This window comes from Struthio camelus, chromosome 20, assembly GCF_040807025.1.
Source record: "Struthio camelus isolate bStrCam1 chromosome 20, bStrCam1.hap1, whole genome shotgun sequence".
In the NCBI taxonomy this organism is placed as follows: Eukaryota; Metazoa; Chordata; class Aves; order Struthioniformes; family Struthionidae; genus Struthio; species Struthio camelus.
Window position 1 is genome coordinate 5,383,992 of NC_090961.1, and position 15,338 is coordinate 5,399,329.

A 15,338-nucleotide genomic window follows, 5' to 3' on the forward strand; every position below is an offset into this window, starting at 1 on the left:
AGGTAAGGCCCAGGTTTTAGACAGAATGTACCCTGTTGTTAGTTCAAGCATTTACTCTCTAAACTTAGCTGTTGTTTCCATTTGAGTTCATGTCCTACACTGGTACAATCGAGGCCTGGGAATACCATGGAAGCATTTTCCAGTTCATTGTGTATAAGAACATAATTCTCTCCTCTCCTCTTCCAAATAAACCATTTTCTTTATGATTTAGGATCTTGAGTTACCTGCTCGATCCTTCGTCAGCTGGGAGATTTTTAGATTCTTAGAAAGAAAGGAGTAAAGAGATTGGAAGAAAACCTATGTGTCTAGGAAGGGGTTATCATTTTTTCTCTGCAGAGTAATGTGTACCATAATTCATAATAGATCTATTAATTTTGAATTTGCAAAGCAAACCACTGTGCTTGAATTATATGGGTCTGCCTTGTTTCTCTTGGAGCTCTTTTAAGCTGAGCTATTTTGTTTTGTTTTAACTCATGGAAGCTATTTAGCCCTCCAGACCAAGTATCTGGTCATATCTACTGTATTTGCATACTAAATTCACTCTGGATTTAAGCCTCTCAATTGGCAGGATAACATATTTAAAAACACAAATATGTGATGTATCGTCCTGTTTACTTTTGTGGCATTTTGAATTAAAGAGCGTAAATGATGAACTCTACCAAAAAACCAATGTTGTCGACTCTGTATATACTAGCAGATAAGCAGCAAAAAAACTGGAAACAATCAACATTTTATATGTAAGCAGTGGAATGAGATACCACGGTTATAGAGCAAGTCAGGTTACTGTATGATTTACTACCTTGTCCTCGTGGCAAGATGTGAACAGCAAATTTTTCTCTAGTGAGGATGTTTAAAATATATTTAAACTGATAGAAATGAAAATAAGTAAGACAGATGGTAAACCCAAGAGTGGAACTGCTGACTGTTAGATTCTTTTTGTCTGGTTTAGTTCCTGCACACAGTGCCTCAGCTTAACAGCAACAGCTACTCTACTCGTGCTGATAGTAGTAGTAGAGGATAGGGCAGGCAAGATGCCAGAGTGTTTTCAATAGTTTTGGTTAACTGTTTTCTCCAGTCACCTCTCAAAGGTAGTAGTTGCTGGGGGACTTTGTCCTGTGTTAGGAGGAGAGTTGTTTTGGTGACAGTGGTTGCGATGAACTAGAAAGGAGGTGAATAACTCTTCATTTTAGGGCTTTAAAAGTAGTAGCTATAACAACTTTCTAAGGTGCTCGTTCTATCACATAAGTCACTTTCTCTGGTTAAAAGCAGATGTGTTTTCAACAGCTAATTTCTGCAGTGTTCATTGCGATACTGTTAAAGTCAGTTTTAGAAACCACCAGTGTGTAGGCAAAATCTATTAGCCTCCGAAGGCCACATCCACCCTATGCCTTTTTTGCCTCATGCAAAAAAATTACAATTTAAAAAAAATTATAAAAATTATAATTGTTGGCATCGTTCTTGTTGTCCTCATAGCAGTGAGGGAAGGATCTCTCAGTGTCTGTTATTTTAAGTCATATAAACACCAAGTAAAGTAACAAGATAGCTTAAATGGTAACAGTGGCATCACGTCCTGCCTACGTTTTATGTTCCTGTCGTTACCACCGGCAGCACTGAACCAGTGCTGGACATATTGCAGAACAGTATAGGAAATAAAAACTTTCTTTAGAAAGCTTCAGTGATGTTGAGCGAGAGCGGAGTGCATATTATTAGTGTCGTTAGTGTTTCAGCTCCTTTTAGGAAAAAAGCATAATTGACTTTTCAAAAGTTGTGATAGTTCATCGAAAGTCTTTTTGTTAATAGACAGGAATGCAAGGCCGCTAAAACGTCCCCACATTGTGCATCACTTCCACTTGAAAGAGGATCTATGTATTTTAATCGCTGTATTTTTCTTCTGTGAGTGTTAATGAACTGAATACTGTGGATTTTCTTACTTCATTGCCTGGATTTATGCCCTCTCTCTCAAAACATGACTCAAAACATGAGTCAGCATTTTAAACCAAAAATGTAAATAGATTAGGGACAATATGTTGGACCGTAGTACCACCAGCTGTTTGTTTTATTTCTCCTTGTGGTGTCACTGGGTTGGCATTAACTGCACAGCTTTTATCCCACTGACAGTAGGAATACAGAATTTTTTGTGCCATTGTTTTGACACTCGCAGGTTTATGGATGTCACAGGCATCCTCTAAGGAGAACGTTTTTATTGATCAACAGCTCCTCTGAGAGCGTGTTGTGTGTTCTTCTAATACAAATGTAGTCAGGACTGCAAGGGATCAGACGGGTAGGTCTTCCAGCATACGCAGAGAACTTATTGCAAGCATTATGTTAGAACCTGGGACTTGTGAAGCTCATATGAAGACTTTTCATCTGGCTGTTGTCTACCTCCTGGAGCCGTTGGTGTTGTGGAAGGAATTTACAGAACTGAGGAGAGCTAGTGAAGAGAATGCTAGATGATGAATTTGGGAGAGAGACAGCTGAGCAACCTTACTCATATCTTAGGACGATTTAAAACCTAAACCTAGGCCAGTGAGTCACGTGAACTCAGGGGCAGAATTACTTCTCGTTGATATTAAACAATTTAGAAGGGTAGTGGCTGTGATTGAACGTGAGGGAAAAAATGCAATGGCTACTGGTTGTTTTTGGGTTTAGATAGAGATCATCATATCGTCTCAGTGAAACTCCTTTACAAGGACAGTGATGTTTCATCAGAACGTAGCTCATTTTTTACACTACAAGAATACATTGAAAGTGGGGAACAAAAGGTTCCTTTCTAATGAGAAATTTGGTAAGGTGGAGCTTCTTCCATCATCCATGCTGCTAAAGCTGACAGACCTCAGGAGAAGAATTGGTAGTAGATATAGGTACCTGTGCATTAGTCATGTCAGGATCTTAATTGTATTGTGTGTCTCTTTGATTCCGTTTGCTCATTTCCCCATTTTGGGACCAGATAAAGAAGAGGGATCCAAAGCAATGAAGGTTGTCAGCCAATGCAAAAAAGTAAGGACCAAACCTCCAACTCTGGAACACTGAATTTGTTAGTAATAGTCATTTGATTTTTATCAAGTGGAATACTCAAATTTCAATAAAGGTTATTACATTGCCTTTAAATCTGCCTATGCATTTCAATATCCTGCACTCCTCAGTCTGCTGTTTTCTGAAAATCTCAGAAATTTTGGATCCATACTGGCTGTTACTGTGCTGTTTTATTGCACTATTGTCTGTCCCCTCCCTTCAGATGGGAGAGAAAGGCAAGTAATACTTTTTCAAATATACCATATGATGTGGGAAAACTGCTGTGAAGACATGTTTTCCTAAAGGCAGCACTTTTCATGACCCTTGATCTTCGTGCTTGTGTCTGAGAATTCTTTCAGATGTGCCATGTAATTCAGCGTTATTTCTTTACACTATCCCTCTGCTTTTTGTATTATTCTAAGGCAGTGTCAGTTTTGGATATTGTAACAAATTTTGCAGCTGTGCAGGTCAAATAACAAGAGAGAACTGAATATCCAAGTCATTATTATTGGGGTGGAAAGTTTGACAGAACATAGCTTTGGTTTTACAGCTGAGAGTGCGCCAGCAAAGGAAGGAGATTTATGTTGGGGAGTGACCTTGAGGGTTTCCTTTTCTCCAGATTCCTTAAATTTGGAGAGGAAAGTGATGGCTTTGAAAGTACTTCCCTGTTGCTGATTTTTCAGTGTGGCATGGGTCTCCACGGAGCACTTCACCTGACATTAAGGCAAGAGCAGAATGCTGTATTTATAGCAGTCTTGATGTGGGAAAGGACAGAGGTTCCAACTGAAAGAGAGGAAATTGTGACCGCAGAATAAGGCACTGTAGATTTTCTCAGATTTTTAGCCCTCGTTCCCACCTTGATGTGATAACGTGCCATCCATGCCTGGGTGTAAGGTTACTGGTATCAGGGACAAAAAAATAGATAGCTTTTTAAAGAAACAAATTCTTACCATGTGAAGTTACTAATTACACTTTAATGACAGTCAGGAGGGCAAAAAAGACCAGTGTTTGCATAAAGCATGATAGGCATATTTTAAGTCAGGTCTTGCTCTGCTGTGTCTTGCTTCCTCTTGCTTAGTTCCCAAGCCGCACTCTCTTTTTACTCTTTTTTTTTTTTTTCCCTGTGACATCTGCTTGGAACTTGTCCCTCCTGTGATACCATACTACTTGCAGCTGTTCAGACCTCCAGCTCTGAGCTGTGCATGGGGTGCCCTGAGCATACGGCCTTTTTGATGTGTGATAAAACAGAACCAAGCCACTGGGGGTATGGAGAGGGAATGCATCAGAATATCAATAAACCTGTTCTGAACAAAGCTGCAGCTCTGTGGTGGAATAGACATTTCACTGAACTGTCAAGTAGATGGATAATGTATTCTAATTAGGGCTTGACTGATACCCTGGAACTCGGAGACCTTTGGAAAAAAGATCCAAAATGCTAACTATTTTTGTAGTGTGTGTTTATTACGCATTTGTTTAAAAATTATTTGTTGCAAGAAGCTATTTGCTGAGCTATAATTTCCTACATTGCCAAAGCTTTTAGCTATAAAATTGCGTATTGCCTGCTCTAAGGACCTTTGAAATTTGTGTATAAGCATCATGAAGTTTGCTATACGTTGTTTAAAGAACATCTTCTGTGTTTGCTGCCTGTTGCTTAGTATTTGTTTCCGAGCTATAAGCTGTGTTGACGCCAGAAGCAAAGGGCTTTTTTTCAATTTCCAAAAGTATTGCACTTGGAGTGGAGAAAATGAGCCAGATTTGTAGTCTGTGTAAATTGGCATAGATGTATTGGCTTCCGGGGTCTGATGCCGTTTCTCCCTAGAAGAGGATCTGGGCCTATGTATGTGTTGTACAAACACAAGATATTCACAACTAGTGCTGAAATTCCTAGCATACTGCTAAAAATGTTGTGTAGCCTTGCCTTTCTCCTGCAAGTCCCGATGGATAAATTGATTTCTTAGCACCTGTGTGACCTTAGACAGTGGTTCATCCTAATTTGATAAAGCAAACACCGGGAGTGGCAAAAATGGCTTGCAGTTACTTGAGTCTCTTATTTTCTACAGATACCAGCAGTATGACATGTTCCTGAAACCAGGCTAATTACGGAATTTTAAGTAGTCTACTCTGTTTTCTTGTATAATTGGAATGTCCCAATTTTCCTCCTACAGAAGTCATGGAGATATGTTTCCCTGGAATACTTCTAAAACCTTTGGACCTCATACTGACAGAGCTTCAAATTTATATGGGAGATGATAATAATTGCTAGCTAATGCAATATTAAAATATCTCCTTTATTTCAAATACAAAGATGGCCTTTCAGATTTATTATAGTATCACAAAGTTATTTTGGGGTATAGGATAGAGCGACAAGGGCTTGTGTAGTTAAGCAACTAACAGAAAAATTAGGCAAAGTTTAGAAGATTCAGATTCAGGAGTGGTAAGTGGATTATATTTTGAATACTGCATCACATAGACACTGAGTGAGGCTGCAGCACTCCTACAGTATTTCACAGCTCTGTAAATGTTTTTTTAAAGATGCTCAATCTAACACTTAGCTGGCTATAACAAGGACTTAAGGGAGCAAAAGGCTCTTTTTTCTTTTTTCTTTCTTTTGCTCTGTTGCTTCATTAGCTTTGGGAATGCGGGTTCCATTACTGTGAGTTTTCCTGTATAATTTAAGAAAATAATGAAAGCATGCATATTTTCCTCACTGTTCTTGGCATTAAATCTGTCTTTAGATTTGTTTAACCTCTTTTTTTTTTTTTTTTATACACAGTGTGAGCTGCTATCCTTTTAAATATTTCAAAACTGTAGAAATTGTTGTGGATTGTTTTTATTTAAGAGAGAAGTTTAAGATTGAAATACAGCAAAAAAAAAAAATCATTGCTACAATACGTAAGTGTCGTTTGCGCTGTGGTAGTGTTATTAGTGCATGCCATTTCACAAAAATATCAGTGTTCTGTATTGCTTTCTTCTGTCACAAGCATCCATAACAAAACCTAACTTTGTACTTTGATTCACTGAAATGATTTCTCCTTGAACAGGTGAATGGATGAAATTATTGCTGCAGAACATTTAATCTAAGTTGCTCATTGAGGCCAATGTTGTATATATAGAGAAAGGGGAGGCTTATATTTGTGTTAGGATGGAGTGTATTTTCCGTAGAGATTGCAAAACAATGGTGGTGTTATTGTTTCATTTCCCAGTTGATCCAACTCTGGTTAGCTTAGTTTGCATAGCTACTTGGGAGTAATAGTATGTGATAACTGTTGCAGTGAACACAAGCATATTCCAAAAATTGGCTACCGTTGTTGAAAATATTCGGGAAGTACTGGTCTATAGGATATTTTGTTAGTAGATTAACCTTTTTTTTTCATGAGCAAAATTATATTCTACACTTTTTTTTTTTTTTTTTAAATATCTTAGGTCCTAGCTCTTTTGCTCGAGTTGTCTGGTAGAATAAGAAAATTGGTTCATTTTTATATTGTCCGGTTGTGAGATGAGAATGAAGCAATATTGTGCAAATAGCATCCATGTTTGATACTAAGCTTTTTTTTTTCCTGTGTATTTCCTGTTCCAGGATCAATAACTGTTTAATGTTTTTATTCATCAGGGTTGGATTTTGGAAGGCTTCCCTGAAAACCAGGAACAGGCATGGATGCTGCAATCATCTGGCATCATTCCTAGGCATGTTGGTAAGCAGTAAAAGGTTAATGTGTGATTGTGTCCAGTAGGTAAAAGCCTAGAAGCATTTTCCCCCAAACATCCTAAATAATAATTTCAGTACATGTCTTGAAGACACCAAAGACGCCAGACAGTAGAATGACGTTTCAGTATGGTTTAGATTCATTGAAGGACTTGAGTTAACCTGTGAGACTTTAAGTGCTGTCTTTTCCACATGAACTCTTGTCTTCTTACACGGTATAGAGTTCTGTAAATTCAAGACCACTCCAACAAGTGTCTCTGAGCCGTTATACATAGCTTTGCTATGCATAGCTTTCCTAGGAGCGGGTCCAGTTTTCCTCTGACGTCAGTCTCTGGAAATCTGCCTTTAGTGATTCTCTGAACAAATCAATTTCTCATCCTCTAAATCTAAATTCTTTCTTCTGTTGAATTAAAAATTACAAACCTACCAAACTTTACTCCACTGAGTGCAGTGAAAACATCATGGTTTTAAGCTTGATTCTTCTGCCTATGGGTGGAGGGTGGCTTAATTTGGACGTTTCTTTAGTAGCAAAGTGCTCATAGACAAGACCTTGACACTTGCCCTCACCAACTAGAACAGGCAGTTGTCCCAAATTAATAGAGAACCTACTTGCAATGTAAGAAACAATTGCAATTGTGTGGAACACAGCATAAAATAATACAAGTAGAGCTTGCCAGTGGATCGTGAGCTTGCCAGAATGTTAGCGAACCTGATGAATTGTCACTTTGGATTTGATTTGGATGAGATTCCGCTATTAACGAAGAATTCAGAATCACTGCAATAGAGTTGGGAAAAAATGTTTAATGTCTCGTACTTGCATGTATTTTTCATATAGCTAATAACATCTGAAGTCAAGTTTTGCTCACAATTTTATCTGTGCAACCAAGACCTGAATGAGAATCTTGAAGTGCAGTCTGTCTAGTTAATCAAAAAGAAGATTGAGAGGAGATATAATTTACGGTGTATGAGTACCTTAATAGGCAGAAAAGTGCCTGAAAGAGCTATTTGATATGGTGGAGAAAGTCATAAGGAACTTGCATCTGAAATCTGTAATGAAATATATTGAAAATAGAAATTAAATTACAGTGTTTAACTGTGAGGATGATTAGCAAAAAAATAACCCAGGCAAGTGAGATGCTCTCCATCTTTTGATGCTTTCTAGTCCAGCTTGGACACTTTTCTGCGAGGTTAACCAAAAATATGTTTCACTGGTCTCACTCCAGAAGTATTTGGGTGAGAAGTAATTGCTTGTCTTACAGAAGAGAATCAGACTGAGTGACCCATGGATGCTTTTTACCTAGACTTCTAGCCTGGACTCCATCCAGATAGAATGTAACCATACCTTGTTAATTGGTATGGATGACTGGGTCAGCCAGTACTCATGGGTACTGGGCTGTATATTATTAATGAGTATTTTCTTCCAATATACTGCTCAGCAGGTGGAGGAAAATTCTGATTAAAAGTGAAGTCGAGTATTTGCAGGTAGAATGATGGGAAATTAGCAAAATGAGACAAATGGAGACAAATATGCTTGAAATACTTTCATGCATCCTTAATACCAGGACTCATCAAAACAGCTACAGGAAATAAAGCTAGTAACTAACAAAAGCTACACTTCTTTCTGTTTTCTTCTTTTTGGTGCCTAGTTGTGCTTTATGCTCCAGACACTGTGCTGATTGAGCGGAACATTGGGAAAAGGCTCGATCCCTTCACAGAAGGTATAGTATGCATCTGTTCCTGATCTCCACTAGAAAATGGACTGTTACTTGGTCCCAGAAGCACTGTAATATCAACAGGATTAAAATTTAAATGGTACCCCTCTAGGAAACGGTAGGAATTTATTATTATAAATCTAAGCGGTTTGGAAAAAGTGTATGTCAGCAGTATCTTATTTTCTGTGGCAATAGAATACAGGAAAATGTAAAGCTAGGTAGTGGGCCTCTGAACAGTAGGCTATTGCAGCACAGAATACTTGAAGGTTAAATCTCTCCATATGAACTTATATTTTGCCACGTGTCTTTCCTAGATCCTGATTTATTCTGAGAGACAGTTATGCTTTCAGATATCTTCCTTTGAATGACTATCAAATCGATTAGGCTCCGCATTCTCTGCTCAGTATCTCTATCAGTCATCCAGCAGGAAATAAAATCCTGACATTGCTCAGTTAAAAAAACATGTTGGATGTTTTTGGAGCAGAATTGAAAAGAATGCTATTAACTAAAGGAATGACTTCTGTTTTCAGTAAAGGAGATTTACTTGTGAAAGACCTTGGTTAAGGTTCAGTCTAAGAGTTTGGAGAACTGTCCCCAGTTCCCAGCTCTTTCTCTGTGATGTTAGATAAGTCATATTGCCATTACTTGACTTGCTTTACTGATTTGAAGAAGAAGGGTGACAGTACTGTCCGTCTGTCTAAGAAATAGCTCATTAGCGCTTATAAAACACTTTCAGATCATTTGGCAAGAACAAAATCCATCATCACTACTATTGCTTCTCCTAAAAGACTTATTTGAACCACATATGTGCAGCTCTGCAATAGAGATTGCAGTGTATACAAGGCAATGCACACTCCCTGTTGAGGAGCACATCAAGCTGTCTTGGCTACAGGGGTGTGCAGGTATCTCGATCACTTTCTCTCTGTGTATCTGCTGAGTAGTAGTCAACTGTAAGTGTAACAAGGGCAGTGCACAGATTACCACTTGTGCCAGCACATAAGGCTTAAACATAGACTTTGGTATTGGTTAGGAAAACTGTAGAGCTGAACAAGACCTATTAAATCATCCTCTTGGTTCCTAATCAGTGTCTTAACTTCTAGAGGTGTACCATACGACCTTTGACTGGCCAAGCGACCCTCTGGTGCAGCAGCGTTTGGTGAAACCAGAAGATATATCTGAACAGGAGATGTCAAAGAAACTGCTGGAGTATCACAGAAACTTTCCTGGGGTTTTCCAGACCTATCAAAAATTTCTGAAATCAATTAATGCAGACCAGCCTTGCATGGATGTCCTATCACAGGGTAAATATGTACCTTTATGGCAAATTTGATAGTTGATAAACTCTTATCTGAAAAGCAGTTCCTAGCCTTTAGAGACAGTTCATAGGAATAGGATTGGTCAAGCCAGATGGCTCCCAGTTGAGTTGTGTTCTTTCTAATGCAGCGTCTGGGTTGTTCCTGGTTATTATTTTACAGAACGAGGTTAAATGCAAATAACTGGGAAGTCTTAGTTCCACAGTCCTGACAAGGGACAAGTTGACTTAGTAGAGTAAATGTCACAGTTACGTCTGTGAGAGACACTCCTAGAAGGCTGCAGCGTGGCTGTACTGTTAATCTCCCATATGGCTAGTATCTTGCACAAGTCTGATAACATGAAGTAGGAGTAGTTCAAAGCTAGTAACATTTCATTATTGGAAAGCTGTTTGTGCTGGTAGCTTTTCCATGCAACGATTCTTGTTTGCCTTTGCTTGACTTTAATGCAATCTGACTTTTAATGTTGATTCTTCAAGAAGAAAATAAGTAAACTGCCAGAAAGACCAATTGATAATGTACTTCGTAGCTGTCAGTCTGTAGATGATCTGATATATCCCAGTAATTTTGCATCTCAAAAAGGTCTTTTTTTAATGACAAGTGCTGCACTTTTAAGATAAACAAGTAGGAAGTTTATAATCTGAATTTGCACATTAATTACCTCTAAATTACTTAATTAAATTTAAAAGTTCGTATCATCATTCATAAAGAATTCATGCCTTGAATTGTAAATAAAAATGTGAGTGCCTGAATATTAATTATTATTAATTAATAATGTAGTGAGATAAATTGAAAATTGGAATGAAAAAATCCTCTCTAGATCTTTTTTCTGCAGTGCATCAAGCAGCCAATTTTTTTTTTTTTTAAAGAATAATTAGATGTGGAGACTGTCTAGGGGATCATTACTCCTAATTAACTTGGTTATTTACTGCAAATTAAGCATCATTTGTAAGCAGGGTGCTTTGCCTGTAATGTTTGTGCTTTTCAATACACTGGGTTATGGAAAATGTTCAGAATAACTAGAGCGCTCCTTGGTTAGCTGATGCTTGTTTTTGAACAAGTTATGCAGCAGACTATTTTCTGTTGTGATTTTCAATTTTTTTTATTATATATGTTTATTGCAACAGCTAAGAGATTAAAAAACAATTAAAAGAGAGCATCTGTGTTAAGGTTATAATGGATTGTTTCGTACAAATAGAATGTTTAGTAATCTCTAAATTTTAATGGAATTACTGATTTTTTACCAGGATAAGTGACATCAGATTCAATTGTGCAGTATAGTATCCCAGCACAGCTTGTGGTGCTGGAGTAAGAGATGTGCAGAACCCCATGTGGCAGCAGTTTGAGTTAGATTCTTCATACCCCAGTTCACTCTCTAGAAATAGCAGAACTGGAGCTTGCTGGAGCTGCCCCTTTCTTACAAAGAGATTTCATAACACTCCAGAAATATGCCTAAGAAGAACTGTTAGTATGCAGCAGTGTTAAAAATGGTTGTTAAAATAATGATCCTTGTGTTTTTTTAATATAGTTTTGCAGTTCATACAAACATTGATGTCTAAGCTTGTCCCTGTTTTGTTAGACTACAGTATCATTTTTATTACAAGAACTGTTTAGTCTATAGACTCTTTTTATTTGAATTTAAGATGTTTGGGCTAAACTTAATTGTATCCACTGCAATTACAGAGGAAATCAAAGCATGTATAGGTGTGCCCATGCTATCTTTAATCATGGGTAAAAATGGCAGCCAAGATGCAGTGGCATGGCTTTTAGTGTTGGCCTGCAACTTGCAAATGAATCTGTGATCCCTGGAAAGCTTACAGGGCTTATGCTGAAGCTTGAGCTGCTCTCTTCACTGCTGCTGTTAGCAAAAGGGGCGTGGAGTGTAAAAGTGTTCATCTGTGTCCAAATATGATCATAATTTATCTTCACTCTCCTCTCTGTAACAATTCAGATCACTATCATGCAGCAATTCTGATTTGCTTTATGTGGTCTGTGGTCTTTTGGAAGCTCTTAGAGTTCATGGACTGACGTGAACATAATATTTCCTATGCAATAGAAAACACAGAAGAAAGAATATTGTCCAGCAAACAGAGTGGAATCAGACTGAGTATATCAAATGGTCTTTACACTTTATGGAAAAATGGTGGACAAAAGAATAAAATCATTCTCAGTTATGTAGTGTCAACGTTTGATTGTGTTATGACATACTCTACTACAAATATCTATATTGTAATTAGGAATCTACTAGTCACATACGAAACTGGGTAAATGTCAAACCAATTTAACATTCTGAGTTTTTACACTTAAATATTTGTTCAGAAACTGCAGAAAGTATTAAGTGTAATTATCTCCCTCTATAATGTACCTGGTAAAATTGTACCTATCAAGCAAAAATGACTTCTGCTAAAAACAACATGGTAAAAGAGCAATTATTAGTTGAATCCACTCTTTAAAATGGTTTGACATCTACTGATGAAAGACAGTTTATGAGTATAATGACAGTAAGATTTCTAAATTGCTTCTCACTGTAAGTGGCTGACGTTACAGTTTTATCAGAGTCCTGATTTTGGTTGGAGTCTCTAGATGTTTCAGTGGTAAAAGAAATGATGATCCTAATGACAGCCTTTGCAAAAAGAGAGAGCAGTTAAAAAGGCAATAGTTTTTAAGCTGCATTTCTTGTCTTCCTGTCATGTTCTAGCTCTCACCTATGTCCAAACACGGCACCGATCAGCTGCCCCCTTTACACCACGGATTCTCTTTTGTGGACCCCCAGGCAGTGGGAAGAGCCTGCAGGCAGCACTAATAGCTCAGAAATACAGCGTTGTCAACAGTAAGTTCTCAGTAAATATGCACTTTGCTCAATTCCCTCCTTTCTTTCTTTTTGATCATTTATCTTTTGCTGTCTGTCTTTCTTTCTTGCACATAAAATTTTTCTATTTGTCCATCACTGTGGATGTCAAATTTTTGAGGGGTCTGAAAAGTATTTCAGTGAGGAAATATAAACCAATAAAACATATTCTGTGGCAAACCAGCTCTAACATTTTTTTAGTCATCATTTTTTATACCCTTTAGATCAGTAGTTTTTCATGTGTTACATTCTTGTTGTGCTCTGAATTCTTCATTGTATGGGTGGATCATGAATAGTGTCTTTGCAGTTTCAGCTGTCTGGCCAAAACTGGGGCACTTCTTTTAAAAGAGAATATGCTCTGAACTATGAGGAAGGCTCTTAGGTTCCATGCTTCTAAAATAATATATTAGAAAAGGAAACAATTACCAAAATTTGCATTCTCTTTTTTTCATAAGGGAGGGCCAGAAAATGCTGGATGAGGCTTGTTCATGGTGATACATGCTGATGTTAAAAAATGCTGTAATATTAGTACCCAGGAGGCTGCTAGGATCAATGCAATTTGTGTCCGTGTTCTATAACGTCTTCTAATATTGGAGTGACCATAAATTATTTTAAGCCAACGTCTGATGTCTGTACAATTTGATGATTAGCCATATTCTCTTTGTTAAGTAAAACGTAAGTTCATATCATTAGTATTCTTTCAGTGGATATCAAATGAAAAAAAAAAAGTAGATAGTGGTTTTTTTTTTTTGTTGGGAAGATTCTTTCATTTAACTAATTCTGTCCATAGTGATGTAGTCAGTCCTTCAGTGTCTTCCCTGAACTCCTGGTGAAGTCAAGCAAAAGATTTCACTGAACCTGGATTTGGCTTTACAAGCGAATAATAACTTCAAGATCTGAGCTGTATTATTTTCAATTACAAATTTGGTAGAGCTGCTCAGAAAAGAAATAATTTTCAAGTTCAAACTTGAAACCTTCAAAAACGGGGTATACACTTTCCATACGATCATTCAAACTAATGGTTAGATCTTTATTTTTTGTGGTTCCACTAAAGGCATGGAAGCAATTCTGAAACTGTCTGTCTGTCTATCAATCAGGGGTCTAGGCTTAGTACTTTTATGTTTTAACTGTTTAGCATTATTTTAGTGTTTCAAAAATACATATGAGTAAAATATTATCCAGTACACTGGAAAAGGGTAAGTTTATATGATTTTAATCTGTATTACAATGCTGAAAACTACTAATAAAATTGATAGAACTTTTATGCTATCAGATGTTTTAATATTGCTACGTTTTACCATTACATATTAAAAATTAAAGATTTTTAGAGTTTTTTTCAAATAAATATTTTTAAGAATTATATAATCAGCCTAATTAAAAATGAAATGTGTCTGTTATAACCTGTTAAAGAGAAATTACTGTTCTCTTGTGTTTCTGAATACCTTTTCTGAACTTTATTTCTAAAACTGTAAGTTTGATATAGTATTTTCATTTTGGCCAAAACTTGCAATTTATTTTTTCAAGTAAATACTATAAAAAACAGCTACTGCTCTCTTTACTAAATACCATTGCCACTCTTTCACCCATATGTTGAATTTCATTGTAAGTATACTGTAGACCAATTATTACAATAATTAAATATTTAAAATAGAGTTGGAAGGCCATCCTTTTTCAGAAGAGTACTTCAGCATATGCTTGATTTCCAATTAGGCCATTGGGATTGAAACATTGGCTTAAAAATGTAAACCTTTATTTAAATATTCTCACAAATTGGATTGAATGTAAGCATATACGTATTTGTTGTCTTAAGTTGGGGTCTATACACAATTTCTGTTACATATTTAGACCATTTTCTGTGAATACGAGTTTGCTTCTCTGGGAAAAGTAATGACTGTTAATATTTGTGTTCGTTCCTCATCACTTGAAAACTAAACTTCATCAATTTTGCTCAAGAAATGTTCCTGCAGTGTATTCTTACTCCTGCTTGCTGAACAGGGTGATAAACAGCAATAAAACAGATGCAAGTGCTGAATTCTTTTTCATTGAACTCAGTGGTGCTGTTGATTTCAGTAAGGGTGAAATCAATTTATGATTATTAATTAAAAGGTCATGCAATAATGTACAGAGTTATTGTTATCTAATATTGAGCAAAACCGAGTTGGAATTAGGGCTTGTTATGACGTTGTGCAACCTCTCCATGCCTAAATTCCTTATTTGTAAAATGAGGATAAATACTATCTAACTCACATGGGACAGTAAGACTCAGTAACTTTGTCTAGTCAAAAAGTGCTATACAACCCCAATGTAGCATTAACTCATGTACAGCTGTCCTGACTGGAACTTTAAATCTAGGTCTCCTGGTGTTCTATGTATTTGATGTCAATGATAATGTTGCATTAGCACAGTTTTTTTAAATGTAATTCTTACATGATCATTAAATGATCCAGGGAGTCACTTCCTTGAACTGCATATTATCCTGCACCTCCAGCAGTGCAGTTCAGATGCTGTTCAGCAGGTGTAACTTTATTCAGTAATTATAAGTTTATAAAAAGTGAAAACCACTGGCAATCCCTCGAGTTATTATTTCAGTAACATATTTGATTAGTCTCTTTCTCTTTCTCTCTCTGTTTTTAATATGTTCTTTGCCAAATGTATTCTTTTTTATTCAGTATTCTCCCTTGCTCCGTCTCTGCTTTTTGCTATGCTTGCCCCCCCCAAAAAATCTGATCAACGAACCTAAAAAACCTACAACT

At 36.8% G+C, this 15,338-nt stretch overlaps 1 protein-coding gene across 3 annotated transcripts in view; it reads left to right on the forward strand.

Moving 5' to 3' along the window:
* The window catches only part of AK8 (adenylate kinase 8), an 82,770-nt gene that overhangs the window by 23,613 nt on the left and 43,819 nt on the right, over positions 1-15,338 (forward strand). For all 3 annotated transcript variants that reach the window (XM_068915005.1, XM_068915006.1, XM_068915007.1), the window contains exons 6-9: positions 6,623-6,704; positions 8,362-8,433; positions 9,528-9,728; positions 12,436-12,567. In XM_068915005.1, the coding sequence (XP_068771106.1) occupies positions 6,623-6,704; positions 8,362-8,433; positions 9,528-9,728; positions 12,436-12,567 (487 nt within the window). The remainder of the gene's footprint in view (positions 1-6,622; positions 6,705-8,361; positions 8,434-9,527; positions 9,729-12,435; positions 12,568-15,338) is intronic.